The sequence below is a fragment of the Parathielavia appendiculata genome, assembly GCF_033297405.1.
Source record: "Parathielavia appendiculata strain CBS 731.68 unplaced genomic scaffold N657scaffold_1, whole genome shotgun sequence".
NCBI classification, from domain to species: domain Eukaryota; kingdom Fungi; phylum Ascomycota; class Sordariomycetes; order Sordariales; family Chaetomiaceae; genus Parathielavia; species Parathielavia appendiculata.
This window is the reverse complement of record NW_026944220.1, coordinates 4,278,577-4,304,382: the sequence shown is the minus strand read 5'-3', so window position 1 is coordinate 4,304,382 and position 25,806 is coordinate 4,278,577. Positions and strand designations below refer to the sequence as shown.

The following is a 25,806-nucleotide window of genomic DNA, read 5'->3' as shown; positions in this document are numbered from 1 at the left end:
CGTTGAGCAAAGGGTCTTAAGCCTCAGAGGAGAGGGTTGAATGGCTCCCCCTCACCACGCTAGTGGTCCAGCCGGGCCCGGCATCCCTGTTTTTCTCGCGGAGGTTGAAAGAATCCACATTTTTTTCCGTTAGCATGTGACGTTGGAGCCCGCTTTATTTCCCAGACAAATGGGAGTTCCACGCTAGCAAGGCCATCTGAAATGGTGACCCCACGCCTGGGATTGCTCACTTGACTGTCAACAAGCTCGCCAGGCAGTGGAGGCATTCATTTTACACATGATGGTCGCTCCCATGTTTTGTATGGCGGTGCTCTTGTTTACCTGGGATCAGATCGACAGAGCCGCCGTTTGCACACCGTCCATCTTCACCAGACATTACGCCAGCCAAAAAAATTGTAAATGGTCCTCTCCGCAAGCCAACCGGCTCCTAACATGTGCGGTCTCAAAACAAACACGTCTCAGCCAACCCACGCGGTCATCGATTTTATCGTCTGAGAAGGACCGTTCCGGCAAAGGGACCTGGAATCAGCCTGACGAAGGGTATGCTGCACGTTACACGAATAGAACAGCCAACAAAGGGGAGGGACAGCCTCGAATCAAAACCCCTCCATTGAAGTACCAGTAATCTGTAGGTGTCCTTCTATCTCTGCTCGGGGCCCGCGCACCTTCGTGGCACATCAGTCTCGTGTCCCTGTAAATGTCCGTCACGAGGCAGCAAGGCTCTCTCTCACCCCCTTTCTCATCAATCTCAGCCTCGACAGTGGTTGTGCAGGACCATGGAGCCGTCACACAGACAATCCCCCACTATAAATGGTCCGGAGATTTTGTCCATTGGTAACAGGGGTGGGGCCAGACGGACAGCTCACCATGGAAGCGGCTAGAATAATGGGCGAGTTATCAGGCCAATACGACAATCAACCTTGAACTTCAAGCTACCTGAACAAACAGTGATCACCAAGTACCAACAGCACATTGCAGGTATCAAAGACTAGGGCATCAGTGCGGGATCGCCCCGTACAGTCTGATTTACATATTGCCTCCAAAGCACCCAGACCTGTCTTTGTTTGTCCTCAGCAACTTTGATGTCCATCGTATGTTCCAATAACTTAAGGTGCGGCCCATGTCCACTCATCAATCTCACCTCACCCCGTTCCGGCCCCAGTCAACTTTTCCTGCCAATCGGCGCTCATGGCGCAATCCCGGGCTCTGGATGGCAGTGTCACGCGCCTCAAGAGGTGAGGCTAGTGCTCGCTCCTCACCAGCCATCATGAGAAAGAGATGGGTGTTGTGTGATGAGGATAATCGCTCACGGCTCCACATGATGAGATTAGCAAAATGTAAACTCGCCAACCCCATACCTTTGGGAGATCAATTCAATTTTATACAATACTAAGTATACCTGTAACATCAAATGCATCTAGTCATCTGGGTAGTAAACATACAGCGGTTGCTGCTTGGATAGTGCGGCGCGGATGCGTAAGCAAGTTAAGAAAGTGCTAAGAACGCCACACAAGCATCCCTAACTGACTCCGAACGCCATGCTATGTTGCCCAGTTCATCCATCATAAACAGCGACGAAACAACGCCATCCCAATAACCAAATCACAGATCCACTACCTCAGGAGCGCCGTTTACCTCATGATCTAACGTCATGTTATCCTTCTCCCTCCCCCAGTCCGCTGGATCGCCGCCCGGGACGCACAATCCCAGCCTCCAGAAGTAGTCCCGGTGTGCGAAGAAGAGCTGCCACAGCTTGAGACGGGCAGGGAGCCACCGCTGCTGTAATTCCAGCATCTCAGCACGCTCCTCCTGCTGCGACCTAGCCCGCTTCATCCATGCCGTAAGCCAGCCAAACCAGTCCTCCGTCTCAGCCCTGGCTATACACTCCGGGTCTTCGTCCCCCTTACACAACCTCAAATCCTCCGGCGCAGGCGGCAGCTCCGCCTTGCCAATATACACCTCCCCGGCGTGCGCTCGATATCCCCATTCGCGCAGCGGCAGCAGCGGCACCGGATCGTCCACATGCGTCACCCGCCGATACCTCATCCCCTGCTCCTCTCTGCCATTCCGTAAAAGCCCAAACGCGCGATCCAGATACTCAGCCAGCTTCGCGTTGCCGACGCGCGGCTCCCCAAACGTGGTGACGAGCACATCCCGCCAGCCGAGCCCCAGCCTCAGCTCCAGCGCCGCGAGCGCCGCCACGGCGCCGCCCAGGCTGTGTCCGATCAGGTGCACTCTGTACCCGGGGTATGTCTGCCGCGCGGCGTGCAGGGCCGGGAGGACGGTCTCGCGGGCGTTGCGCCACGAGGCCATGAAGCCCGTGTGCACGGTGCAGTTGTCACATCGGCCGTCCCCGTCTTTGTCGTCGTTGTCGGGTGGCGGGACTGGGTAAGGGACATACTCCTGCGGCACGGTCGACAGGTCGACGATGGTGTTGGTCAGGCTGTAGGTGCCCCGGAAAGCAACTACGATCTCCGGCTTATTGCCGTTCTCGCCGCCGGTGCCTTCTGCGCGGCTGCGGCTGGTCCCGCCATCATGTCCATGTCCGCTGCCGTGGTCGACGGCGATGTACCCGCAGCTGTCGCTCAGCAGAACGCCCGTGTTCCAGGTGCGGATCAGGCGCAGCGAGGGGAAGTCCTTGCAGCGGGAGACGCAGGAGAAGGGCGGCGAGATGCCTGTGGTGCCGACGCAGTAGGCTATGTCGACTAGACGGGCAGCGCGTTCGAGGGAGGCGAAGAAGGGGGTTGAGACGCCGTTTGGTCGTGGTGACTGGAGGGCCTGAGCGGAGGGGAAGAGATATTGTTGGTCTGAGAGACCTGGAGGTGACGTTTGGGCTGGTATTGGAGGGATCGGTTCGGCAAGTACGACAGGGAAGAGAGGCGCTAGGGTGAGAGTGCGTAATAGACGCATGGTATGAAGAAAATGGAAAAAAGTGCTCGTAGTAGGGAGGAGGTTGAGGTCGTAAAAGGAAGTGTAGGTTCGATGATATAGAAGATGGCCGATGCAGCACTGGCGTCAGTGGGTGGGATCGCGTGACATGGTCATGCCGGGCAAGGTAGGGGTCGGGTCCGAACAATTCAGCCTTGCTATCAACGAGAAAACAGCAGGTTAGAACAATTCAAATGAATCCACCCGACTGGTTTTCACATGTTTCATTTTGAGGGAGAAACTAGCAGGACCTTTTGGAAAATGGTGACAGGAGATCCGGACGGCACCGGAGTTGGCGATGACGGAAGTGACATCGGCTGGCAGGCTTGGCATCGTTTTCCAGCGGACAGGGGTGTGTGCCCAGGGCCTGGCGTCATTGTGTTGCTGTGATGTTTGCCCCACAGTGGATCATTCATTCACTTGGTTTGACAACTGGAACCTTCAACGGAAAATTGCCCTGTGTTTGCATTTCCGCCAGCGAGTCGGCGGCAATGAGGCTACGATCTTGACATCTATAACACATATCTTGGTCTTGTACCTTGAAATCATTACCTACTGTACGTTCACCTCCGTATTCATCGTACCAAGCCATACGTATTGAATATGTTCCCCACGATCCACGAGGTACTTCTTCAATCAGCCCCACATCACTGTGGTCGACTTGCGGCTTTGCCGTCCGGCAGCGACTGTTGACTGGTGAAGAGGGCAGAAAGCGCCTTCGTCGCATCACAGAGGCTGCCAGCTCCAACCATGGTGTTGCCGTTGAACGCGCCGCTGGTCGAAGAGCACCTCAGGTTGGGTGTGACCGAGCCCACGTACTCATTGGCCTTGAATCTATGCATCTCATCAACTTTCTGCAGCCGGTGTCTATTCCACCCGAGTAAAGGCAAGTCACTTGTCCTCCAGGGGACAGGATCTCTCGTATATGGTGAGAGTGCCGTTTCGCCACCAAGTGAAATTGGCCGGCTTGTTCTCGCAGGCATATCTCTGGGCATGCCCCTTGGGGTCGACGTTGACGGAGGTCTCATTGTATTGGCACTTGGTTTTGATCCAGGTGTTCTCATTTGAGTACTCGAAGTTGATAAACGCGGTGCGGTTGTTGTCTGCGGCGAGAAAGAAGATATCGAAGTTCTTGACCACGAACTCGTCTGGCAAGATGCAGAACTGGCTCGCCAGGATAGGCTTGACCGCCACGTGATTGTCGTAAGCCGGCAAGGCCGAGGTGAGATGCACCACAGCCGCGAGGACGAAGATGAGTGGCAGCAGCATGTGGTTATCTGCTGGTTTGGTCCAAGGATTGACGGTAGAAGTGTGAACGATGAGTCAAGCCGCCTGGACCTCGGCTTGGTCGAAGAGAGCGAATGACCGACACTTTAATGCAGGGAGAAAACAAGAGGGATGAGGCAATGCAAGTTTTCAGGTTTAGGTTTGGATCTTGGGCCGACCTCGCACGAATTGTTTCTTGCCGAGTTCCTTCTACAACCTGGAAACACGCACAGGACCTGCATACAGTCTGCGGCTCTGTGCTCCTTAGCAGTAGCAATGTCCAAACCGGACGAAGGCCGCTGAGTGACGCGACCTCTCCAGTGCGACTGAAGCCGCAGGCTGAGCTGAGTTATCGATCAACACATGCGGCTTTTGCCCTCTTGAACACGCTTGAGTTCCTGCAGGTCAACCGGCACAACTCTGTGAGACGATGATGCCCTAGATCTTTCGGTGGGAAGAGACTTATCTTGGTCACACCTTCAGTTTCGTTTCATACAAACACGAGCTGCTCCTCATGCCATCACGGGTACGCACTCGATGAAGCATGCGAACTGAGACTCCATTCGTTATCCGAGGTCCAGTATAGTCACCCATGAATACGCAAGTTGGATGTTCTCACTCCGCGTATCTCGCGTCAGACTTCCGGTCATTTATAACAAGATGAAACCCCCGTCGGTCTGTCTTCTGTGCTCCGGGTCAAGTGGAGGTGTCTTCAGCCCGAGAGGGGACCGTTTGACGTCTTCACGCCGTATTCAACCTGCTTGTACGGCATTAGGCATCCCCGGCTTATCCGCGCGTCCTTTCTGGCGCACTAGAGAAGGCGTCCCCAGGCTGGGGCCGACAACAGTGCTACTCCGTCGGACAACAGAGCTGACGATTGATAGCAACACAAGCTGACATTAGGGGATTGTCGAGAAATGACTACACCATACGAAATTCGCCCACTTTCTCTCCCCTGCCTATCAACAAACGTCGTCGTAGGCATGGCGGTTCATCTTACGGCCCTATGGCCGTGCAAGTGAGGTGACGAGAGGGTGTACATGTGCGCCGCTCAAAACCCAGATACTTCTGTTTGCCCGAGACGGAGGTCCGATTTCGGTGGTTGGGCGTCTCGCGCTCTTGCATGAGCAGCACCTGTCAGTGACTCGGGTTCTCAACCCGCAGCCTACTTCCAAGCAGACAAAGGCCATTCGCGTTGCCTGCAACCATGAATGCACTTCAGACACCAAGCCACGAGACGTCCGGGTGAAGTTGCGGATAAAAACCCTCCTCCACCATGGCAGAGATGCAACTGGTGACATTCCGCGGCAGCCAAGGTAGTCGGGGTCTGAGAATGCAAGTTGGAGATTCGAGAGTCAAGACGAACAACGTGGACGCTTCCGCAGAAACTCAAGGCTAAAAGCCACAAATTTCAGGATACTGGCCAGCCACATCGCCAAGCTACGGATTACCACCACAGCAAACCCTGTTCGAACTCCAGCCCACAAATCCGACCTTAATCGACTCCACAACCCTCGAAATCTCCACATTGACAGCGAGATCGATAACACAGCTAGGCCCACAGATAACTTAACAAACCATGGCCGCCGACAAGCAACAAAAGACGGGTCTTGCCAAGGGCATCAACAAGGGTCACGTACGTTTGTCTGCATTCTCAGCCTAGGAATTCATGTTACAGTGTCACTTGTACTCCTGGGAGGGTATCGAAGGGAATAACTATCGTCCTGTCACATCACTTCTCGTAACTATTACCATTCCATGCTCAAATATCCCGAGAGCCGGACGCTGACTGACCCCTGAAACGTTGGCACGGCAACAGAAGACGACGGCCCGCGTCCCCAAGCCCCGACCTTCGCTGAGCAAGGGTAAGTCGAGCAAGCGGACCCAGTTTGTGCGGTCCATTATCAAGGAAGTTGCCGGGTGAGTCGGTTGCGGTTCAAACACCTTACATCTGCCGGAAGACAACAAGGGGAACAAGTTCCCGGCGTTATCCGGGGCTGATGAATCCGATGCCCAGGAAATCAAGGGGATTGGGAAAGGATTCTCAACTTGAAAGTCTCTGCTGCGCGCGCAGTGGCAATGACCCTCATGAACCTGGTGCCCCGCCTGGATGGGAGAGGCAGACAGCAAACCCGGTGGCAGGATGAGCCCGACAGAGTAATCAGCATCATCTTCACAGCCTACACTAACACAAACACTGCTCGCAACAGCCTCGCCCCCTACGAGCGTCGCGTCATTGAGCTTCTCCGCAACGGCAAGGACAAGCGCGCCCGCAAGTTCTCCAAGAGAAAGGTACATACATACATACCTTATACATGATCCCTCTTACCAGGGTAGCAACGATCACGCCGAAGTTCTGGTCTGACAGACCTCACACAGCTCGGCACATTCGGACGGGCCAAGGCCAAGGTGGAAGAGCTGCAGCGCGTCATTGTCGAGTCGCGCAGGGCTGGCCACTAGAGGAACCCAGTTACGCACCTGGCCATGACCATATGATAAGAGAATATCTTGCCCGATCTAAGTTCGTCGCTGGGGGCGGCTAAGAAGTCGTGTTGGACGGGTTCTGGACTGCTTTGAAGATATATGAGGAACGACACTAGCCATGATAGTACTCTTCGATCTGTGTGATAGCATAAGCAGTCGGACATTGTGTCCCCATCGCTGCCCATAACAGCGAAAGCAAATATGGTGGAACGACGACGAAGACACTGTTACACTAAACAAAATCTCTTGATGGCTCCCTACATACCAACGACTCGGCGCTGTTGAGGTCACCACTCCGCCCTAAGCGCCACACAACGCAAACATTCAACACCACCCATCTTCCCATACCCCTTTCCCGCCATTGAGGCCATAAAATACCACCACTTCATCACTTCCCATCAAGAGCCCTTCTCCTCAAACCCCCAGCTCATTTCTTCCCCAGCCCCAGAAACTTACTCAACTTCTTCTTCACCGCATCCGAGTCCATCCCGCTTCCCCCACCCCTCCCCCGGTCCTCCCTGCTCTGCTGATTTGACGACGACGGGCCAGCTCCATTCGCCACCTCGTTGTCCTCCTCCGGACTTCCCTGCGGAACTGCCTGAACCACCACCTCCCTCGCCTTACTCGCAACACTGCCCTTCAGGAACGGCTCTCTCCTCGCCGCGGCCGGCACCCCATCGTCCCACAACAGATTCACCAACTCGCGGCCCTTGAGCCGATACCCGGCGATGAGCTTCTTCGTCTCGTCTTCGAGTATGACCGTTTTCGGGTTTCCTGGGAGGATGAGCTTGAAGGGCTGGGTCGGATGCGCCATGACGCTGCGGATGGCTTGGTACAGGAAGGCGGCTGACGAGTCGGGCGCGATGGTCCAGAGGGCCGAGGTCTGGTCCGGGAAGCGGACTTTGACTTCAACTCTGGTGATCTTCGCTAGCCTGGCGGCTTCCTCGACCGCTTCGGCTGCGAGCTCGGCGTCGGATTTGAGACGCGTATTTTGGGATCGCTGCTGCAGCTGCAGTTGGCGGAGCTGGGCGTGGGCGATGGTGGGTTCGTAGACGGAGTCGTCTTCGTGGATGTGGGCGGCAGCCGGGGTGGAGGATGAGGGCGCGGAGAAGACGCCGGTTGGTTGGAGGGGGTCGACCGGGGTATGGTTCTCTGCTGACGGCCCATCGACTTCCATGGACTGGCCTGCTGTGTTGGATTCTGCTGGGCCACTTGGTGCTGCTTCCTTGGAGGTCTCAGAGGCGGCGACTCCAGTCCCCGATGGTTTCTCCATGGGAGGCGCATCTTCTGCCTTGGGCTCCTCGGCGACCGGAGCCGTCGTTGGCTCTTCTTTCTCCTCTCCCTTCGACTGCTCCGGTTCGATGTCGTTGAAATATCGCGAAATCTCTTGCATGGCGTCATAGAGCGTTCTCTCGCTAAGTTTGAACGTTACTCTGAGAACGATGCTGCCAGAACTGATGCCGCACTGTGACAGCGTCTTTTGCAGGTCCGCTATAGCCGAATACTCCCTGCCCATGATGTTCACAACCGGTGCTTCGTGGTACAGCTGGCCGCTGTTGGTGCCTACCGGCACGCCCCTGCCCGTGATGTTGAGGCCCTGCTCTGTGCTCTCAAACTGCCGCATCACCTTCCATAATGACATATCGCTGGGAAGCTTCTTGGTATATCGCTGGCCGTTTACATCGAGGGCAATAGAGACCACCGATGCGCTCTTTGATCTCTGCACTAGCTCAAGCTTGGCTCCGGGTCCCAGGCCCGATGTTCGGAATGGGCCAGACAGGTCGACGAGCTTTTGCTTATGCCTACACCTGTTAGCTAATTTACAGCAGGAAGCCGAGGGCTAGATGTGGATGTGTTAACTCACTTGAGCTCGTACTTGTCGCTCGCCAAGTTCAGCTTCCTACAAGCCTCGCCAAGGACGTCGACGAGGTATGTCCCCGGCGTGACCTTGACCTTCACCCGCCTGAGATCGGTCGAAACGACCTCAACGTGTGCAGCCATGGTAACAGATGGCGAGTTGTAGTGGAAAGTTCCAGGATCGTGACTGTGAGACTTGGGTGCCGATTTCAAACGCACTAACGACAAGGTGAGATGAACGTCACGCAAGGCTGCAAGGATATGTTCAAAAGGAGGTAACAAGACTGGGCTATTCTTGGCTTGTGTGCTCAAATTGATGCTCAGGCTTAAGCTTGCGAAGAAGGCCGTCGGAGAGATGGAGCTCGGAGGCTGCTCATTCGTGTATTGTAAGCACCGAAGCTCGGGCCCGCCACAGCCGAGGGGAGGTGAAGCTCTCAAGTAGTTGTTGATACACTGTATGCAATGATGATCGCTTTTGTACCACACGCTTAAAAGTTGTCAAGTAGGTACTCCAGGGCACCAGGTATTTGATGGAGCTATTGCATGCTCGCAGCTAGGTGTCAAGCGGTGGGTACCGAAATTGGTGGAATATCAGGGACTGATGCGCTGCGTTGGTGGGCTGGCGCCTGACGAACGATGGAGGGCAACTTAACTGATGTGACGCCACATTGGGAAGCTCGTCCGCCAAGCACTTACTGCCGCCTATCACCGCCGCCTATGCCAGGCACCCTGGTCTCGTCCCGGCCGCGCCAGCTGCGTGTTGCCTTGCACGTCAAGTGAAGTGCAGCCTGTCAACTGGAGCTCTCAACCCAACGACAAGGCTGATTGATTGACTCCCAGCTACGGGAGCTTTTCCACAGCTCGACCACACACCATCCACGATACTATCGGCGTTAATATTTTGGGAACGGAATCAAAGGGGCGCCCCGAGTCCATTTCACACTTGTGCCGATTTTCAATCGACCAGATCGTGAGAGCTTCCGGCTCTCCTTGTCCGTCACTTGCTCGCAACCACCCACCGACTGCTTCGTCCAGACACATCTCAGCAACGCCAAGATGGTATGCCGTTCCCACTACTGAGCAACTTCCCATCACGATCTATTTGTTAACCTTCATCATTTACCAGTCCTCCCCCTTCTCAATAAGTACACCTCCCTCAACCTTCCCTATCGAATAAATCCACCCTTCTCTAACCACCCCACCCTTCCTCCCCCCCAGACGGCGGCGCCTGCGTAGCGATGGTCGGCAAAGACTGCGTCGCAATAGCCTGCGACCTGCGCCTGGGCCTGCAAGCCCTGACGGTGTCCAACAACTTCCCCAAGATCTTCCAGTACGGCGACCACGTCTTCCTCGGCCTGACGGGCCTCGCCACCGACGTCTCGACCGTGTCGGACCTCTTCCGCTACAAGGTCAACATGTACCGCCTGCGCGAGGAGCGGCACATCGCACCCCGCACTTTCGCCAACCTCGTCAGCAGCAGCCTGTACGAGAGGCGGTTCGGCCCCTATTTTGTCTCGCCCGTCGTGGCCGGCCTGGAGCCCAAGACGGGCAAACCGTTCATCTGCGGTTTCGACAGCATCGGGTGCATTGATTTTGCAAAGGACTTTATTGTATCCGGGACGGCGACGGAGCAGTTATTTGGCATGTGCGAGAGTTTGTGGGAGCCGGACCTGGTATGTGTTACCTATTTCTATGTTTGGCTTTTGGCGGTGATGGTGGACGAGACCATGACTGACCTGTGTTCCCTATGCAGGGCCCGGACGCGCTCTTCGAGACCATCTCGCAGGCGCTCCTCAACGCTGTCGACCGCGACGCCCTCTCCGGCTGGGGCGCCCATGTCTACATCATCGAGAAGAACAAGGTGACTAAGAGGTTGTTGAAGGGGCGGCAGGATTAGGGGCATTTGGTGGATACAATACAACGGACGAGACTTGCGCTTCCGCGACGAAGCCGGGCATACGGGGCATTGTAACTCTAAGCCATTCTCAGATACTGTTGTCGAGAGCTGCAAGACAGACCGCATACACTGCTATGATTACAGAGCGATCTGCACGTTTCGAGTTCAACATATACCACCGGTTCAAATCGGTCAATTTATCTACTCCTACACAAGTCTACGTGTGTGTATATACGCTCTCCCTCTATTGCTCCTTCTTCGCCTTGGGCAACCTGCGCGTCGAACGCTGGATGAAAAACGACCGCTCGATGAACTTGAGACCTTCGTCGATGAAACTGGAAAATGTCAGTGATGATCATCAGCGCCGACAGAATGGGAAGTACTCACACAACAGGCGCGCTAATAGCGAGCACCGCCTTCCACTCGGTCCAGTTAAGCGGCAGGATAGAGAACAGGGTCTGGAGGAACGGTGTGTACAGAAGGGCAAAATGCAGCGCCATCGACAAACCGATGGCATACACCAGTATCATGTTCTCCCAAACCGGGAGCGTCAGGAGCGACTCGCTCGACGAGAGCGCGTTCATGGCGTTGAACATCTCGATGACGACCAGGATCGACAGCGAGACGGTCGAGCCAGCCTTGGCCATCTCGTTGCTGAACATCTGGCAGCCAATTTCGGGGAACTCGGTGGAGCAGCGGTGGAAGTGCGACAGCTGGTAGAAGCTGATCCGCGGGCCCCCGGAGTAGAACATGAACCACCAGGCGTACCCGGCTACCGTGGCGAGGCCGACGTAGGTGCCGATGATGAGGTAGCGGAAGAACAACCAGCCGCCAATCAGGGCCTCGTCGCGCTTCCGCGGCGGCCGCTTCATGATGTCGTGGTCCGGCGGGTTGAACGACAGGGCCGTGGCCGGGAGACCGTCGGTTACAAGGTTAACCCAGAGAAGCTGGACGGGGATGAGAGCCTCGGGCATGCCCAAGGCGGCCGTCAGGAAGATAGAGACGACCTCGCCAATGTTGGACGAGATCAGGTAGCGGATGAACTGCTGCGTGTTGCTGTAGATGGAGCGCCCTTCCTCGATGGCAACACCAATGGTGGCGAAGTTGTCATCGGCCAGAACCATGTCGGCCGCGAGCTTGGACACGTCGGTGCCGGAGCCCATGGCCACCCCAATATCAGCCTTCTTGAGAGCAGGTGCATCGTTGACACCGTCACCGGTCATGGCCACGACCTCACCGAGCGACTGGAGGAGGTCCACGAGCTTCGACTTATGGCTAGGCTCGACACGGGAGAACAAAGACGCATTCTTGGCCGCCTGGAGTTGCTCGCTTGGGCTGAGGTTGTCGAACTCACGACCAGTGAAGCTCTTTCCGGTCAGATCCTCATAGGGGCCAAACACGCCAATCTGACGGCATATGGTCTCGGCAGTGTTGCGGTTGTCACCAGTCACGACAATGACGCGAATCCCGGCGTCCTTGCACTTCTGGATAGCAGCAGGCACCTCTGGGCGTGGAGGATCCAGCATGCCAACGAGACCGATAAGGGTAAGGTTCCGCTCCAACGTGGCGTACTCCGACGTGGATTTGGCCTTGTGGATGAGGGGTTCGTCATTGACATTGTCACGGCTGGCCAAGGCGATGACACGGAGGCCGCGGTTGCCGTACTCCACGACTTCCTTCAGAAGGAGATCGGCGAGCTTGCGATCCATAGCAACCTTCTTGCCGTCACGTCCGAGCAAGGCGTGGGTGCAGCGCTCAATGATGGACTCAGGTGCGCCCTTGACGAACAATTTCTTCTGCTGTGCGTTTTGAACGAGAACGGACATGCTCTTGCGATCGCGAGAGAACTCATAGGTAGCGAGGCGGCTGTAGTGCTTCTCGTACCAAGAGCTGGCATGATGGACACGGTCCTTGTGTTGACTGTCAACAGGGGCACAAGGGCCAAGCTTTTCGACCATGACCCGCAGGGCGCCCTCAGTGGGCTCTCCAACGTTGGAGTAGCTTCCCGAATGCGAGTGGTAATCGAGCCGGGCGTCGTTGCAAAGCGCGGCCACTTCAGCCATTTGCCGCACCGTCGAGGACTCCTGAGTGAGATTCGAGACAGTCCTGCCCTGGAATTTGATGTCGCCCTTGGGTTCGTAGGTCGTGCCCTCGACATCGAGCTCCTCCAGATCATTGCCTGCGTTATTCAGGTAAACGATCTTACTGACGCTCATTTGGTTCGTGGTCAAGGTGCCGGTCTTGTCGGAGCAAACAACGCTGCAGCTTCCGAGAGTCTCGACAGAGGGCAGGCTCCTGACAACTGCGTTCTTGGCAGCCATCTTGCGGGTTCCCAAAGCGAGACAGGTGGTGATGACAACGGCGAGGCCCTCAGGGATGGCGGCAACGCCGAGCGAGACCGCAATCTTGAGGTAGTAGATGGCGCCCTTGGTCCAATTTCCGTGGCTGGGGTCGCTGAAGTGAGGGACATTGATGAGCCAAACCAGGACACAAATGACCGTGATGACCTTGGCAAGCTGGTCGCCAAAGTCGTTGAGCTTCTGCTTCAAGGGAGTTGGCTCGGAAATCTGGGCGGTAATGCTCTCGTGGATATCGCCAATAGCCGTTTTCGAACCGGTCAAGACAACCACTGCCTTGGCGTGGCCGGTGACAACGGTCGTTCCAGAGAAGAGCATGTTGATCTGGTCCTGAAGCACCGCCTTCTCGTCGTCAACTACAGCACGGCTGTCCTTGCCCACACTCTCACTCTCTCCGGTAAGGATGGCTTGGTCGACAGCGAAGCTATTGCTCTCGATGGCAACGAGTCGGCAGTCGGCAGGGATGCGGGCGCCTACGGAGACGTCGACGATGTCGCCAGGAACAAGCTCCTCGGCTTTGATGCGGTGGATCTGGCCATTGCGCACCACGTTGGCCTCATTGGCCGAGTATTCCTGCAGCGCGGCAATGGCCTTCTCGGCGCTGCTCTCCTGCGAGACCCCAACGACGGCATTGAGGACCAGGATGGTGAGAATGACGGCCGGGTCGACGAATGCGCTCCACCCGCCCTCTTCCTCAAACAGCGCGAGTGCGAACGAAATGGCGGCGGAACCGAGAAGGATGAGGACTAGTTGGTCTTTAAACTGCTCAAGAATGAGCTCCCACAGAGGTGTTGGAGGCTCCTCGGCGATCGCTGGTTAGGCGGTTTGTTAGCCGCATACCGCGAAGATGGTTCGGAGGATCCGGGGGAGGATGGCGACGACATACCATTCTTCCCGTACTCGGCTTGTAACCTTACGACTTGCTCGTCATCCAAGCCAGTTGCCGGGTTGACATTGAGAGCGCCAAGGACCTCCTCGATCGGTTTCGCAAAGGCGTTCTCCATGTTCGGACGGGCGTTGCTGGCCCCTGGATGGTAGCGGGGCGGTCTGATGGAAGCGCGGCTTCGATCGGGGAGGGAAAATGAAGACCCTGAAAATCCACCCAGAATAGTTGCAGAGCAAGAAACGAAAGCGCTTATAGAAGAACCATGTGCAAAGAGTGACGAGACACAGGCTCTTCAAGAAGCGACAAGATGCCGAAAGCAAGTGGAAGAGGAATTGAAACGAGCGCGCCGTAATTAACTTCCAAACCCATGTGCACGACGTGTCCAGTTCAACAGAGTCGCCGCTTGGAAACTTTGGATGGGTGGAGTCGGCTGACAGATCCCCTTGTCGCAACACTCAACTCCCTGTTGGTTCGAGACGCTGGACCCCACCTCGACGAGGTTACCGCTCAGCCCTGCATGTCGTTGCCAGGCCGTTGCCAAATTTTGTTCCCCGTCCCTTACCCAGCGCGGGGGGAGCCAATTATAGGAGGCACGTGCAGAGCGGACGACCTTCGCCCAAGTCTTCGGTTCTTGGGTCACAGTGAGCTACAGAATGAAAGAGTGGTCTGGTGGTTGAAACACTGAGTCAAGGGAGGTCCTGGAGTTAGAACCTGGAAAGTATTGAACTGGCGCTGTTGGGCCTGGTTCCAGAATGGCACTTTTTCCCGGGCCAGCACCCCCGTCAGTGGGTGCTGGTTCGAATGTTCTGGCACTCGAGCCACGCCAGTGTAAATACTGGTTTAGTGTTGAAGCAACTTGAACGCCGCCGCTCGGGAGTGCTTGACATGTACTTCGACGATTTGGGACTGACCGTTCTCCATCGAAGAGGAATCATCAGGTGAACATGGCATTGAAATCCGAAATTGAGAGAGGCCAACATGGTAAGCTCGCCGTTTGAGCTGCGTTACATGGCGAGATGCACCAAGGTTTTTTGCGGACATGTCCCGTACAGCTCCTTTCGTCTCAGACTATATAGTGAGAGCAGTCGAATGTGTCAAGAGATGCGGATGAGAGTATGAAATAAGATTCAACCCTCATCCTATTATCAAGACGAGTCCAGCACCGGTGGCGGGATTCTCAATCACTCATACAATACCACAGCTTTCAAGAAAGTCTCCTCTATCCGTGCCCCGCCGGCCCACTTCTGCCCAAGTCAACCGCACGCCTCCTAACAGCACAACCAGGCTGCGTTGAGATCTTCCACACTGGTCGTATACTAACTACCCTACACTCGACAAGCCGCGATTTCAAGAGAACCAGAGATCCAATAATCTCCCACCGACTCAAAATGGCGCCCCCAAGCCCACTGGCCATCGCAACACAAGCAGTCAATCGCCTGGTCAAGGAAGAGTCGTACTATCATAAGGAGCAGGCCAACCAGGAAAAGCGCATTAAGAAGCTGGCCGGGGACATCGCGAACAACAGCCCGGACCTGGACAGCAACGCCGAGTACATCTTGAAACAAGAGGTGTGTCACCCACCGTCAAAACAGTTGCGTGGTTTTGAGATATATCTCTGCTGGAGGAACCCAACCCTAACCCCCAACACAGAGAAGGTCCCTGGAGGAGACCAAGGCCATGTTTGAACCGCTCAGGAAACGCATCGTCGATGCCGTGGACAAGCTCGAAGAGCAGATTGCCATTTCCGAGAGCGATGGTACCGGGTCCGAGGAGGAGCTGAAGAAGGCCAAGGAGGCGCTGGAGGCGGGGCAGAAAATCGCTACGGAGGAGGAAGCGGCGCAGGAGCGACATGAGGAGTTGTAGACTGGCAGAGAATTATGTGTAATTCAGTCAACGGAGGCAGTGAACTCGTTGGCTAGCAAGCAAGCAAGCAGGCGACTCAATGTTAATTAGGTATGCTACATCTCGCTCCCATCTGTTACACTTAATGGCCCTCTTGAATTGGATTTGTCATCTAGGTCGTGTCCATGCTCTCCGGCTCCCCATCGACCACGATCTGCGGGGTGTCGTCGGCCGGAGGCGGCGTCAGCGGGCTGTCAGGCTCTGAGTCGTCGTACTTGGTCTCGCCCATCTCGACGTCCTGTCCCTCCTCCGTCTCGGCCCGCACTGCTTCCGTGTCCCTCTCTACCGAGCCTTCACGGCTCCCCATGTGGCTGCTAACCTGCGAGAAGCTCTCGCCCACAACAGTCGCAGACTTGGCAGTGAACGACCCGCTTCCCTGTTGCGGACCGGGGCTTCCCCTCGCCGGCGTCCTCCCGCCTGCAGAAAGCGGCCTGGGCGTGCCCGAAGCATCCCCGCTCTCAGCACCACTCTTGGGGGCCAACCGGCCCTCCAACCCAGGCGTCCCTTCCCTACTCCCCACCCCAGACGCCCTCGGCGTGCCGCCAGCCTCAGCATCATCATCCATGCCCTCCCTCCGCTCAACCTCCTCCTTCTCGTCGCGAATGAGTCTTCTCAACCTCATACTCTCCTCCATGATCCTCGAGAACTGCTCCCGCCGCTCATTCCACGTCACTCCGTATGCCTCCCGCTCCGCCTCAAGCTCGGAGATCTCCTCACGCAGCTTCTGCAGGCCCGCAGCCTGCTCGGCGCGCGGGCGCAGCGACGCGTTGCTCGTGATGGCGTCGGCGAGCGCGTCAAACTGCCGGCGCTGCGCGAGCCTCGCGCGCGCTTGCTCGAGGTGCGCCCGCAGCTGCGTCGTCTTGTCGCGCACCGACTGCGACGCGGCCGAAATCCGCTGCCGCTCGGCCGCGTACCGCTCGCGCTCGCGCTCGTTGGCTGTCAGAAGGAACTGGAGGCGGGCGATGCTGCTGTCAAAGGCGGCGAAGTCTAGGGTTATGTCTTCCTTGAGCTGCGCGAAGTCGAGCGAGGCGTCGCCGGAAGGGGTCGGGGCGGGAGTGCCATCGTCGCGTTGTTGTGGGGTGTTGGCGGACTGTTGCTGATGAGGGGTGCCGTTTGTTTCGGGGGGCGGTGTCGGTGCCTGACGAGCTCGGGAAAGGGTGAGGCCGTGGAGGGTGTTCAGGCGCTTGGTGACGCGCTTGAACGGTTTTTCTTCGACGTTCAAAAGTCGCGACTTATGCAGCTCGTTTTCGTCCTTGTCGTCGAGGAGGCCCCAAGATGCCATTTCGTATGTTTCACGACTGCAAAATAAGACCGGTACGTAAACAGATCTATGGTCGATGGCAGTTTCTATACCAGAGAAGAAATCGGTCTCGCAGAACACCCGAGCTGGAGGAGGTTGAGGTTGACGATTGGATTGGAACAACAAAAGCGAGCATGGGCCTGGATTGATGATGCTACGGAACCAGACAGGTTATTGTGTCCGTGCACAGTCTTCTAGGTGCACAGTATGTGTACAGACAGGGACCCACCCCACGAACGCAAGATTTTCCCTCCCATAGCTATCAACTCACTTTCAATACAAGAAAATTGAGCCCGAAATAAGCTCATGATGACTTTTCATTTCAACATAGTTTAGTTGCACTGAAATAGGACATTCGGGCGTTGGTTCGATATATTAGTTCGTAAGTCAGGCGCTAACGAACAAACAAGAGGGGTACGGTACTTGTAGGGCGCCCGGTACCTTACTGTAGATTGTGGAGCTACAGCTCAAAGCCACGTGAAACCTGTTAACAGCTCCTTTGTCATTGATTGACCTTGGGTCAATAAAGCTTTGTCCAGGACTATTTCATATATGAGCCGAATTCACCGAAAGACGTCCTCACCGCATGCTCTGCCCCCAACAACATTCGATTACAGAGGATAACGGACGCTGTGAGACGACTTCGACTCCACCGTTGAGGCTCGACCTGGCTGTCATTGTATCATCGTCTCTCCGTCCAAGGGCACAACACGGCCCAATACCTTCACTAGCAAATGAGCTGCAGCTATAGGACAATGGTTGACTCCCGGCTGCTGCAACCAGCACGACTGACTGCACATTCAACTGCACCTCGACATCTGACTCAACCACAGCCCTGCTGCTGCACCGCTCGGAGGTATCTGAGCACGCAACTGTTTATTAACAGGTGACGAAAGTCTGCATAGACTCGACATAGACGCGCTACGAGCTTCAAAGCCATCCTACATAAAGACCCTCCATCCGTTGCCCACCATGGCTGCTCCCAAATTCCCCATTTTCCCTCTACCTACCACTGGAGCTCCTTCACTCGTGGACATCTGTCTCCGAAAGGCCATCAAGAACATTCATCTAATCACGAGCTTAGGCGCCATGCCTCCACAATACACACAGCTCCTTCTCAAGGCTGTCAAAACAGCCCAACAGCTTCGCGAGATCGAGGCCAATAGCGATACAGACGAAATCTACGACCACACCGCTGAGCACTGGCAACGCTTCATCAAAACCAAGTTCTCGCGGCTCTCGACCAAGCACAACTTCGCTCCAAGCGACCCCAAATCCTGGCACAAAGTCTATGACCTCTACGCGAAGCTCGACGCAGAGGAGGCTGCGGCCGCCACCGAGATGATGAAGCAGCAATTCTCCCAAAAGCAAGCCAGCATTCGTCATTCCACGTACATTTCCGCTAGCGAGGCCAAGAAGGTTCTCCCCAGCAGAGCAAAGCGTGGCTTTGGCGCGCCGCGTGAGAAGCAAACCTTCCTCCAAAAAGCCAAAGAGCAAGTTCGTCTGGAAGCGTCGCGCTTCAACCTCCGCACGCCCACTGGCCAACTCTTCGTCGCCCAAGGGCAAATCAAGAAGGCGCCCGAAGCCATGGTCAACGAAGCCCGGATCAGGAGCCAACCCCACATCCGCGCTCCGTCCAAGAGGCCGGCCACAGCCTCGCGTGAGGCCGATCTGGACCTCAAGGGGAATGAGGCACGCCTCCTGGGAATCAAGAAGGTCGCCAAGCCCGCGGCCAAAACCGGCGTAACGCTCCTCAGCTTCACCGACAGCGAGAGCGATGGCGAGAATGCCGCTTCTACCGATTCCAGGGCCAAAGAGGACAATCTCTTCGACGACACTGACTCCAGAGACGATGACGACCTGTTCGGCGACATCACCTCCAAAAAAGCGCCGACTTCTGCCGCTTCATCGCCCGCAAAACCCCGCTCCCCGGCACCCCTCCCCACGCGGACATCCGCCAAGCGACACGGGAGTGATGACGGCACATCTGACGAGCCGCCCGCAAAGAACCACCGAACTGATGGCAAGCACGCGGCGTCTCGTTCCCCGTGGAGATCCCCCAAGCGTCCTGAGAGTGGCGATGACACAGCCGACGAGCTGCCCGCCGAAAAGCACCGCGCCCCGCCTCCTCCGTCACCAGCGCCCGCGCCCAAATCCATCAAACTTCCTGCCAGGCTCCCCAGCTTCTTCAACAAGCCACGGCGCCCCATCGGCCTGTCCGCGACTCCTGGTGCCAACGGAGTGCCTCGGAAGATCCCCAAGACTACACCTTAAGCACCGCACGCGGTTCGCCTACGCAGACCTGAAGTCCCAGCTAGTTGTTTTAGTTGTCTGAGATGGCTTCGTCGACGTCGACTCCCCCCTCTTTCAGCATACCGCTTCGTTGTCAACATGTAGGCTAATTTCACCTTTTTACCTGCTTTCTGGGCCACTGACTGACTGTTTTCCCCAGTCACACACCGCGGTGTTGTTGGAAGCCCCGTCTTCGATGTCCTTGGAAGGTTCTCAAAGAAAACCATCAAACAACGCAGACGACTCGCCGATATAGGCTCGAAGTCTGAGCTGCTCAAGACAATGACGCCAAACAACGCACACGACTCGCCGACACGGGCTTGGAGTCTCAGCTCTTCAAGACAACGACATACAACAAGGCATATGACTCGCCGATGCAGGCTCGAAGTCTCAGCTTGTTGTTCAAGGTAGTCGGGATGGCTGGATGTGGTGATGATTTCTCAAGGAAAACGGCATATGTGACGTCAATGTATGTCGTCCTTGATTGCCCTCAAATATTAAAGTTACTAACAAGGCGTTAGCGATCCTCACATTCTTCGATCTCGGGACTTAGGCGACGCCTGGTTACATCTATTTCCACTCCGAGGAGGGTGCGATTGCCTATCCATCGCGCTGTTGCTCCCTAACAGCCCATCACAGGTAAAATCAGCGCACGAGATTTGCCAACACAGGCTCGAAGTCTCCGTTTGTTGTTTGCGCCTCAAAGATCCCTAAAGACAACGGCACACAACAAGACATACGGTTCGCCGACATAAGCTAGAAGTCGCAGTTTGTCTTCGTAGGTGGTGGAGCTGATTGACTGTGATGAAGATGGCCGGGAAGTGAAAGATCCGAAAGGTCATGGGAAAGGATCTGGAGGATAGCGGACTCTGATGGTACTGGCTGCGTGGAGTTCATAAGATTGGGATTGCCCTCATGGGCTGGTTGTGGACCTTGGCGAAGCCGCAGACTTTTGGAAATGGTTAGTTATCTGGAGTGATGGATTGTTTGTAAAGAATACTGGGAAGATACCACGCTATATACAGGGTAATCGTAACACTGCTTACCCTGACCGCTCTCTCTGACATGGTTCTTCGACGCCCTGTGAGTAGCAGCATCGCATGAGATATCTCACAGGATGTTCGAGCAGTGCAAGTGCAAGTACATTCTCAAACAGCAGCCCTTTTGAACCCGAACCACCGAAACGGATCCTTGCAATGTTGGTTGGGCTCTCTCGGGACATATCTTGTTTCTCTGGACCAAGTAGCCATAAAAAGGTTACAACAGCTCTCCCCAGTCCGCTCTTGAGCTCACTCCTCCTTATCCCTTTATCCTTTAACATGCCCCGGGGACACATAGCTGCACCAAGTCACGCCATTGAACACTCAACTAGCCGAAGAGAGCCAACCCGTCTCAAGGCAGACAAACAGCGCAACCAAAACCAAATCTCTATTCGCTTCCCGGTAATCGTGTCTCGGCCATTCGGAGAAGGAAGCAGCGAATACACTAAGCTTTGAACCAAGTTCCTTCTCACTTGGTTACGAGGGTCAGAGAAGAAAACCCTCTCGTCCTGTTGCACATAATTTCCGTCCCGTCCATCCACGACCGCTTCTCTTCCTCCCCTTCACTTCATCCACTCCCAGCCTCTAACCAGACCAAACTCCCGGATAACGTCAGAAACATCCCAGACTTCATAGACCCCCGCGAAGCGCCAGAACCAAGTGAAGCGTTGCCCCGCCCTCCAGGCTGTAGTCGTCCGCCGTCTTGTCGTCGACCCTGATATCCCCGTTTTAGAACCATTGTCCACCGGTACTGACATAATTGTAGGAAGCATAGTAGGAAAATAGGAACGACTTACATTTGCTTCCCGCCGTAAATGAGACGCTGCTGGGCGGGCGGAATACCCTCCTTTTCTTCGACGAGTTCCTTGATTTTTGAGACCTGCTCCCCTTTTATCAGCGTCATTCCCATCAAGTCATGCATCACATAAGAAGTTGAGTTAGGGCTGGCGGATGGAGGGGTGGCTTGGGGAAAGGGGGGGGGGCCGTACCGGGTCAGAACCCTCGACGTTGAGCTCGATTTCCTTCCCGGTGAGGGTGCGGACTCTGTTTTGGTGGTTTGTGTGGTCAACTATGAGTAGTCGGGTTGATATGTCTCCAAGATGGGAACTGCGTACTTGATGAGCATCTTGGCAGATTGGGTCGATAAAGGATATTGAGAGTAGGGATGTGTTTTCCCTGATCGAGGTGAGGTTGGGAAGGCCGCTGCTTGAGATGAGTTGGTGGGCGACGCCGTTTGGTTCTTACTAGGCGAGGAGATGGATCTTGGTAAGAGGACAGGCAGAAAGAAGTTGAGTGTGAAGTCAACTTGAAGGTTGAGGGACAGGAGGGGTGGTGGGGTAGCTGCATTGAAGGTGGACTAGGGTTGGGTAATTCTTAAAACGGCTTGGAAATAATCCTAAAATCGATTTTAAGGTAACAAACTAACGTGTTTTATCAGCGAGTGCACCATATCAGCGAGTGCACCACTGGTAAGGGCTGCACAGACACTTAGTCGAAGTACTAACAACTTATTCCCCGCTTATTCCCGTTGTTAGTGCTGCACCCAAATATATATGCAGCCCTTACCAGTGGTGCACTCGCTGATATGGTGCATTCGCTGATAAATCACGTTACCTGAAATACGCAATTTTCCACCATTTCAACTGACCCGTCAGGAAGGCGATTGACTACGGGTTAGGGTTATATCTAGGACATCTTCTCCACCACGCCAGCGAAATGTCACCCAGCGCTCTTGGCGCCGCAGTAATCTTGGTTTGCCAGCTAACCCTGGCTCAGCCAAGCCTTACCTGGAGTTTCACAAATCCCAGGCTCGTCAGAATACCTGGAATTGGTTTGAGATACTGACATCGGACCAGGTCATACCCAACCCTAAGTTGGGCAGTCTCCCCCTAACCCTGAGCCGATCTACAGAGTACTGCTCAATGACAACGGCTGCAAAATTTACATCTAAATGCTTCCCAGGAACTAACCTGGGACGTTTATGTCTCGTCAATTCCATTATAATTTCTTTGTAGCTGTCGTGTGGCGCTTTGTTGTCCATGACGGCTAGGCGGCAACAGGCTTCTCCCCTTGTGAATAGCGTCTGGAAATGCTCGCTCCATCCGGGGCATACCCACCTGTTGGCAGCGGCAGTCAGTACTCGAACATCACTCCCAGCCGCTGCTTGTAAGTGGACAAGGAGACAGTAGATATGGCTATTTAGTACACACCTCAATGACCGTGCCACTGCGACTAAGCCTGAGATCAGGATCATCATGTTGTTACACAGGGACTGATGTATCGTCCCGTCCCATAACATACAGCGGAGATTATTTGTCGGCCCCCATGACCTCTCCTCACTCCTTACTTCTTCTATCCTCAAACACATTCAGACCCAGCCCCTCCGAATCGAGGAGCAACCTGTTCTTGCCGCCGGCCTCCTGCATTAGCCCGGCAATCGCACGGGCATTCTCCAGCTTCTTCAGCTCCACGTATGCCTTGCTCTTCTTGATAGCCTCGCCAATGAGCTCGGCAGACCGGGCCTCACCCTGGGCCTTCACCACCATGGCCTGCTTCTCCTGCCGGGCCTTGTCGACAATGAACGCGGCGCGTTGTGCCTCTTGTTGTGCGACCTGCTTGGCCTCAACGGCAGCTGTGAACTCGGGGGAGAAGGCGAGATGCTAGACCGAGGTTATTCAACCATACAAAACCACCTTATTCTCCTTCCAGGAACGTACCGTCAGGGACACGTCATCGAGCAGGATGTTGAAGCGCGCGGCTCGCCGTGAGAGGTTCTCCCGCACGAGCCTTGCCACCATTTCTCTCTGGGTAATCAACTGGCTCGCATTGAACTGTGCAACGACGCTCTTGAGCACCTCGTTGACGATTGAGGGAAGCACGCGCTCGTCGTAGTCCTGGCCGAGGGTCCGGTAGATCTGCGGGAGCGCCTGAACATCGGGCTTCGAGAGCACACGGCAGGTGATGTTGACCATCTGGAGATCTTTGGTGCCGGTGAGGGAGGAGACATTCCTCGGTTTCGCACGCACATCGTAAATGATCGGCGTCTCGAACCATGGGATGACCAGATGGGTTCCTGCAAGGGGCGTGTCAGCAATTCGGGACACAGTGATGCAAAGCATAGGCGGGCAGGAATAGAAGCGCACCTTCGCCGTAGATATCCTTGCTGACACCGCTTAGTCTCCTGTACTTGATCGCTCTGTGACCACCATCGACGTTGAAGAGGGCGCTCTGGAAGAGCAGGGCGCCGCCACCGAGAAGGGCGAGACCAGCGATGCCGCCGCCGAGGCCCCGCGGTGAGCCACCAGGAAATCCGCCTCCACGGCCGCCTGTCCTGGCAACCTGCGCCCGAAGTCGGTTGGCATATTCCTCAAATGGGTTGCGGTTCGACATGTTGTCTGCTGCTGCAATGCTGAGGTTCACTGCAGACTTGAGCTCGGTTTGATCTGGTGGAGAATGCCGTGAGCTTCCTGAAGCTAAATGGATGGAGTTGATGGGCCTTAGCAGCCTGGCCCGTGCGCACTTCAGCCTCAAGTCCCCTCACGTGTCACGGTCCATAACCGTAGCCCCACAACTGTGGGTAATCATTGCCGTCTAGGTACGTACTTCTGCTTGGCTTTCGACTTCAGTTCACTTTGCAATTCAACACTGGGAGATCCTGTCTATAACATTTTCACCGTTGAGTAATTCATCATCCGAGATCAAACCACGCGCATTCCTTGGACCTGGGCACAGGCTTCACGTGAGGAAGAAAAAGAGAGCCTGAACAGAACCAATTGCTGGTAGCCCACTTCGTCTGGTGAATCCCAAAGTTGCTGCTGCCTTTGTTTGGATTGCTCAACCTCTCTGTCTCTCCCTTCCCATCGCTCTCGCCTCCCAGACGTGACATTCAGTTCACAACGCTGCGCTCTTTCGTGCTGTCGCTTCTACATATCGATATTGGGATTCTTGCTAGCCACTCCATATCCCAATCAGTAGCCTCTAGCCCCAAGAGCACGTTGCCTGCGGCGCTGCTGCTCGGCCGGCACCATGTCGACTCGGCAACCGTCTCGTGTGGTGTTTGTGGGAAATATTCCCTATGGTGAGTGTTGGAACATAGCTTGTTGCCACCGTTTGGACTCTGCTGATGACCGGTGTAGGCTTGACCGAGGAGCAAATCACAGAAATTTTCAGTGGTGCAGGAAGGGTGCTCAATTTTCGACTCGTTTACGATCGCGAGACTGGTCGACCTAAAGGCTTTGGCTTCGCCGAATTTCCAGATTACGGTACGCCTCTTTTTCCTTGGCCTCAGAACTTAGCCATGATTACTCACTCTACTCTTATCCTCAGACTCTGCCGCTTCCGCAGTCAGGAACCTGAACGATTACGAAATCATGGGTCGCAAGCTGCGGGTCGACTTTAGTAACGAGACGGTCAGCGACGACGATAACCGCGACCGCGATGGCGCAGTATGTCCCTTTGCAGAGGCTCCTCAACCTTCCCTCTCAGCTAACCATTCCCAGGCCGGCGCCAGCATCGTGAACTACGCCAACCCGCCCGCCACCACCAACGGCGGCAGCACCACCGCTCCACCCAACCCGGCCCTTAGCACCTTCGGCGGCAGCGGCCTACTCCCTCCTCTCCCGCAGGGCAAGGATTTGCCCCCGGGCGTCACCTGCACCGACGCCATCTCGCGTACACTCAACACCCTTCCCCCCGCCCAGCTCCTCGACATCCTGCAGCAAATGAAGACGCTAGCCACCAATGACCCGGCCCGCGCCACCGAGCTGCTCACCCAGGCTCCTCAGCTCAGCTACGCCATATTCCAGGCGCTGCTCATCATGGGCTTGGTCTCGCCAGACGCCATCAACTCGGTGCTCGAGAACCCCGGCGCCGGCGCCGCATTCCCGCCTCCCGCTCCTACTACGTACACCGGCACCCCCCCCGTCGCAGGCGGTTACGCGCCGCCCGTTGCCGCGGGTCCTCCGGTTGCTGCTTCTGTTATTCCGGCTGCGGCCACGCCTCCAGCTGCGGTAGGCGGCCAGGACCCGGAGGCGCTGATGCGCGCTGTGATGGAGCTGCCGCAGGAGACTATCGACCAGCTGCCTGATGCGGAGCGGCAGCAGATTATGGCTCTGCGGGCGAGTTATGCTGCGCAGACGCGGCGCTAAGGTATCCGCAGGCGCCCCTTTAAGAAGAGGTGGTGGGAAGGGGGATAGTAAAAAAGATGGATGGGTGGGTCGGTATCTTGGGGAGAGCTGATTGCATTGGGCCATCACTTGTTTACCTTCACTTTCAGGTCCTGGCGTCTGGCGAAGGAATAGGTAGAGAAACACAACTAAGGCAATGCAGTACATGGGATTCCGTCTGAGAAAACACCGTAACGTTTCTTGATTTTATTTCATTTATTGTAACGTACATGATAAGCGAACGTCCCAGACAAGCGAACGTCCCACAAAAACACATCTGCACAACAAATTTCAACATGATTCAACCAACACTGACAAAAATGATTGAAATTACTCGGAATGGTCTTCCTCGGGCACTTGTGCAACTCCTTGACAGGTGCGTGCATTATGGCCAGGCTCGCCGCATCTGCCACAACGCCGCGTGCGCGTCTC

The 25,806-nt window shown here is 55.6% G+C and overlaps 12 protein-coding genes across 12 annotated transcripts; 5 read left to right on the top strand and 7 right to left on the bottom strand.

Annotated features, from left to right (window-relative positions):
- Nucleotides 1-1,602: 1,602 nt before the first annotated feature.
- On the bottom strand, nucleotides 1,603-2,910 carry N657DRAFT_562014 (alpha/beta-hydrolase; the record flags this gene model as incomplete). The annotated part of the gene is made up of 1 exon (XM_062788105.1): nucleotides 1,603-2,910. The coding sequence occupies one exon, from the start codon at nucleotides 2,908-2,910 to the stop codon at nucleotides 1,603-1,605; it is 1,308 nt and encodes a 435-aa protein (XP_062653337.1).
- Nucleotides 2,911-3,367: 457 nt separating this feature from the next.
- Nucleotides 3,368-4,497, bottom strand: N657DRAFT_640215 (uncharacterized protein). The gene has a single exon (XM_062791930.1). The coding sequence runs from the start codon at nucleotides 4,195-4,197 to the stop codon at nucleotides 3,820-3,822; it is 378 nt and encodes a 125-aa protein (XP_062653336.1). The 5' UTR covers nucleotides 4,198-4,497; the 3' UTR covers nucleotides 3,368-3,819.
- A 703-nt stretch (nucleotides 4,498-5,200) lies between these two features.
- N657DRAFT_652915 (ribosomal protein L36e) lies at nucleotides 5,201-6,654 on the top strand (the record flags this gene model as incomplete). Its single annotated transcript, XM_062794348.1, has 5 exons — nucleotides 5,201-5,212; nucleotides 5,789-5,830; nucleotides 6,014-6,114; nucleotides 6,405-6,486; nucleotides 6,574-6,654. 5 exons carry the CDS (start codon nucleotides 5,201-5,203, stop codon nucleotides 6,652-6,654), a joined length of 318 nt encoding a protein of 105 aa, XP_062653335.1.
- A 148-nt stretch (nucleotides 6,655-6,802) lies between these two features.
- On the bottom strand, nucleotides 6,803-9,152 carry N657DRAFT_640212 (uncharacterized protein). The gene is made up of 2 exons (XM_062791929.1): nucleotides 8,543-9,152; nucleotides 6,803-8,480 (listed from the first exon to the last, which is right to left on the bottom strand). Exons 1-2 carry the CDS (start codon nucleotides 8,677-8,679, stop codon nucleotides 7,106-7,108), a joined length of 1,512 nt encoding a protein of 503 aa, XP_062653334.1. The 5' UTR covers nucleotides 8,680-9,152; the 3' UTR covers nucleotides 6,803-7,105.
- Nucleotides 9,153-9,356: 204 nt separating this feature from the next.
- On the top strand, nucleotides 9,357-10,711 carry N657DRAFT_640211 (proteasome-domain-containing protein). The gene is made up of 4 exons (XM_062791928.1): nucleotides 9,357-9,594; nucleotides 9,662-9,680; nucleotides 9,754-10,208; nucleotides 10,289-10,711. Exons 3-4 carry the CDS (start codon nucleotides 9,774-9,776, stop codon nucleotides 10,430-10,432), a joined length of 579 nt encoding a protein of 192 aa, XP_062653333.1. The 5' UTR covers nucleotides 9,357-9,594; nucleotides 9,662-9,680; nucleotides 9,754-9,773; the 3' UTR covers nucleotides 10,433-10,711.
- On the bottom strand, nucleotides 10,664-14,149 carry N657DRAFT_686864 (calcium ATPase). The gene is made up of 3 exons (XM_062796854.1): nucleotides 13,676-14,149; nucleotides 10,820-13,601; nucleotides 10,664-10,767 (listed from the first exon to the last, which is right to left on the bottom strand). Exons 1-3 carry the CDS (start codon nucleotides 13,791-13,793, stop codon nucleotides 10,677-10,679), a joined length of 2,991 nt encoding a protein of 996 aa, XP_062653332.1. The 5' UTR covers nucleotides 13,794-14,149; the 3' UTR covers nucleotides 10,664-10,676.
- Nucleotides 14,150-14,792: 643 nt separating this feature from the next.
- N657DRAFT_640209 (tubulin binding cofactor A) lies at nucleotides 14,793-15,668 on the top strand. Its single transcript, XM_062791927.1, has 3 exons — nucleotides 14,793-14,880; nucleotides 14,957-15,243; nucleotides 15,326-15,668. The coding sequence occupies exons 2-3, from the start codon at nucleotides 15,064-15,066 to the stop codon at nucleotides 15,536-15,538; spliced, it is 393 nt and encodes a 130-aa protein (XP_062653331.1). The 5' UTR covers nucleotides 14,793-14,880; nucleotides 14,957-15,063; the 3' UTR covers nucleotides 15,539-15,668.
- Nucleotides 15,599-17,008, bottom strand: N657DRAFT_640208 (uncharacterized protein). Its single transcript, XM_062791926.1, has one exon. The coding sequence runs from the start codon at nucleotides 16,857-16,859 to the stop codon at nucleotides 15,690-15,692; it is 1,170 nt and encodes a 389-aa protein (XP_062653330.1). The 5' UTR covers nucleotides 16,860-17,008; the 3' UTR covers nucleotides 15,599-15,689.
- An 841-nt stretch (nucleotides 17,009-17,849) lies between these two features.
- On the top strand, nucleotides 17,850-19,151 carry N657DRAFT_563693 (uncharacterized protein; the record flags this gene model as incomplete). The annotated part of the gene is made up of 2 exons (XM_062788232.1): nucleotides 17,850-18,849; nucleotides 18,967-19,151. The coding sequence occupies 2 exons, from the start codon at nucleotides 17,850-17,852 to the stop codon at nucleotides 19,149-19,151; spliced, it is 1,185 nt and encodes a 394-aa protein (XP_062653329.1).
- A 1,254-nt stretch (nucleotides 19,152-20,405) lies between these two features.
- N657DRAFT_609993 (ubiquitin) lies at nucleotides 20,406-21,416 on the bottom strand. Its single transcript, XM_062790311.1, has 4 exons — nucleotides 21,325-21,416; nucleotides 21,199-21,253; nucleotides 21,007-21,089; nucleotides 20,406-20,924 (listed from the first exon to the last, which is right to left on the bottom strand). Exons 1-4 carry the CDS (start codon nucleotides 21,333-21,335, stop codon nucleotides 20,840-20,842), a joined length of 234 nt encoding a protein of 77 aa, XP_062653328.1. The 5' UTR covers nucleotides 21,336-21,416; the 3' UTR covers nucleotides 20,406-20,839.
- Nucleotides 21,417-22,129: 713 nt separating this feature from the next.
- N657DRAFT_609989 (uncharacterized protein) lies at nucleotides 22,130-23,614 on the bottom strand. The gene is made up of 4 exons (XM_062790310.1): nucleotides 23,353-23,614; nucleotides 22,927-23,282; nucleotides 22,416-22,869; nucleotides 22,130-22,322 (listed from the first exon to the last, which is right to left on the bottom strand). The coding sequence occupies exons 1-3, from the start codon at nucleotides 23,597-23,599 to the stop codon at nucleotides 22,546-22,548; spliced, it is 927 nt and encodes a 308-aa protein (XP_062653327.1). The 5' UTR covers nucleotides 23,600-23,614; the 3' UTR covers nucleotides 22,130-22,322; nucleotides 22,416-22,545.
- Nucleotides 23,615-23,829: 215 nt separating this feature from the next.
- Nucleotides 23,830-25,654, top strand: N657DRAFT_640204 (uncharacterized protein). Its single transcript, XM_062791925.1, has 4 exons — nucleotides 23,830-24,287; nucleotides 24,346-24,471; nucleotides 24,536-24,654; nucleotides 24,709-25,654. The coding sequence occupies exons 1-4, from the start codon at nucleotides 24,236-24,238 to the stop codon at nucleotides 25,354-25,356; spliced, it is 945 nt and encodes a 314-aa protein (XP_062653326.1). The 5' UTR covers nucleotides 23,830-24,235; the 3' UTR covers nucleotides 25,357-25,654.
- The last annotated feature ends 152 nt before the right edge of the window (nucleotides 25,655-25,806 follow it).

Bases quoted from the DNA above. Each gene is read 5' to 3' on its own strand.
- N657DRAFT_640215 (XM_062791930.1), bottom strand. From the start codon at position 4,197: ATGCTGCTGCCACTCATCTTCGTCCTCGCGGCTGTGGTGCATCTCACC.
- N657DRAFT_640212 (XM_062791929.1), bottom strand. From the start codon at position 8,679: ATGGCTGCACACGTTGAGGTCGTTTCGACCGATCTCAGGCGGGTGAAG. The intron at 8,481-8,542 runs GTGAGTTAACAC...TAACAGGTGTAG, and splicing joins AGCGACAAGTACGAGCTCAA to GCATAAGCAAAAGCTCGTCG.
- N657DRAFT_640211 (XM_062791928.1), top strand. From the start codon at position 9,774: ATGGTCGGCAAAGACTGCGTCGCAATAGCCTGCGACCTGCGCCTGGGC. The intron at 10,209-10,288 runs GTATGTGTTACC...TTCCCTATGCAG, and splicing joins GTTTGTGGGAGCCGGACCTG to GGCCCGGACGCGCTCTTCGA.
- N657DRAFT_686864 (XM_062796854.1), bottom strand. From the start codon at position 13,793: ATGGAGAACGCCTTTGCGAAACCGATCGAGGAGGTCCTTGGCGCTCTC. The intron at 13,602-13,675 runs GTATGTCGTCGC...CCGCCTAACCAG, and splicing joins AGCCGAGTACGGGAAGAATG to CGATCGCCGAGGAGCCTCCA. The intron at 10,768-10,819 runs GTGAGTACTTCC...GACATTTTCCAG, and splicing joins GCTATTAGCGCGCCTGTTGT to TTTCATCGACGAAGGTCTCA.
- N657DRAFT_640209 (XM_062791927.1), top strand. From the start codon at position 15,064: ATGGCGCCCCCAAGCCCACTGGCCATCGCAACACAAGCAGTCAATCGC. The intron at 15,244-15,325 runs GTGTGTCACCCA...CCCCCAACACAG, and splicing joins AGTACATCTTGAAACAAGAG to AGAAGGTCCCTGGAGGAGAC.
- N657DRAFT_640208 (XM_062791926.1), bottom strand. From the start codon at position 16,859: ATGGCATCTTGGGGCCTCCTCGACGACAAGGACGAAAACGAGCTGCAT.
- N657DRAFT_609993 (XM_062790311.1), bottom strand. The intron at 21,090-21,198 runs GTACGGCCCCCC...AAAGGGGAGCAG, and splicing joins ACGTCGAGGGTTCTGACCCG to GTCTCAAAAATCAAGGAACT. The intron at 20,925-21,006 runs GTAAGTCGTTCC...CGGGGATATCAG, and splicing joins ATTTACGGCGGGAAGCAAAT to GGTCGACGACAAGACGGCGG.
- N657DRAFT_609989 (XM_062790310.1), bottom strand. From the start codon at position 23,599: ATGTCGAACCGCAACCCATTTGAGGAATATGCCAACCGACTTCGGGCG. The intron at 23,283-23,352 runs GTGCGCTTCTAT...CGCCCCTTGCAG, and splicing joins CAAGGATATCTACGGCGAAG to GAACCCATCTGGTCATCCCA. The intron at 22,870-22,926 runs GTACGTTCCTGG...ACCTCGGTCTAG, and splicing joins TCGATGACGTGTCCCTGACG to CATCTCGCCTTCTCCCCCGA.
- N657DRAFT_640204 (XM_062791925.1), top strand. From the start codon at position 24,236: ATGTCGACTCGGCAACCGTCTCGTGTGGTGTTTGTGGGAAATATTCCC. The intron at 24,288-24,345 runs GTGAGTGTTGGA...TGACCGGTGTAG, and splicing joins TGTGGGAAATATTCCCTATG to GCTTGACCGAGGAGCAAATC. The intron at 24,655-24,708 runs GTATGTCCCTTT...AACCATTCCCAG, and splicing joins ACCGCGACCGCGATGGCGCA to GCCGGCGCCAGCATCGTGAA.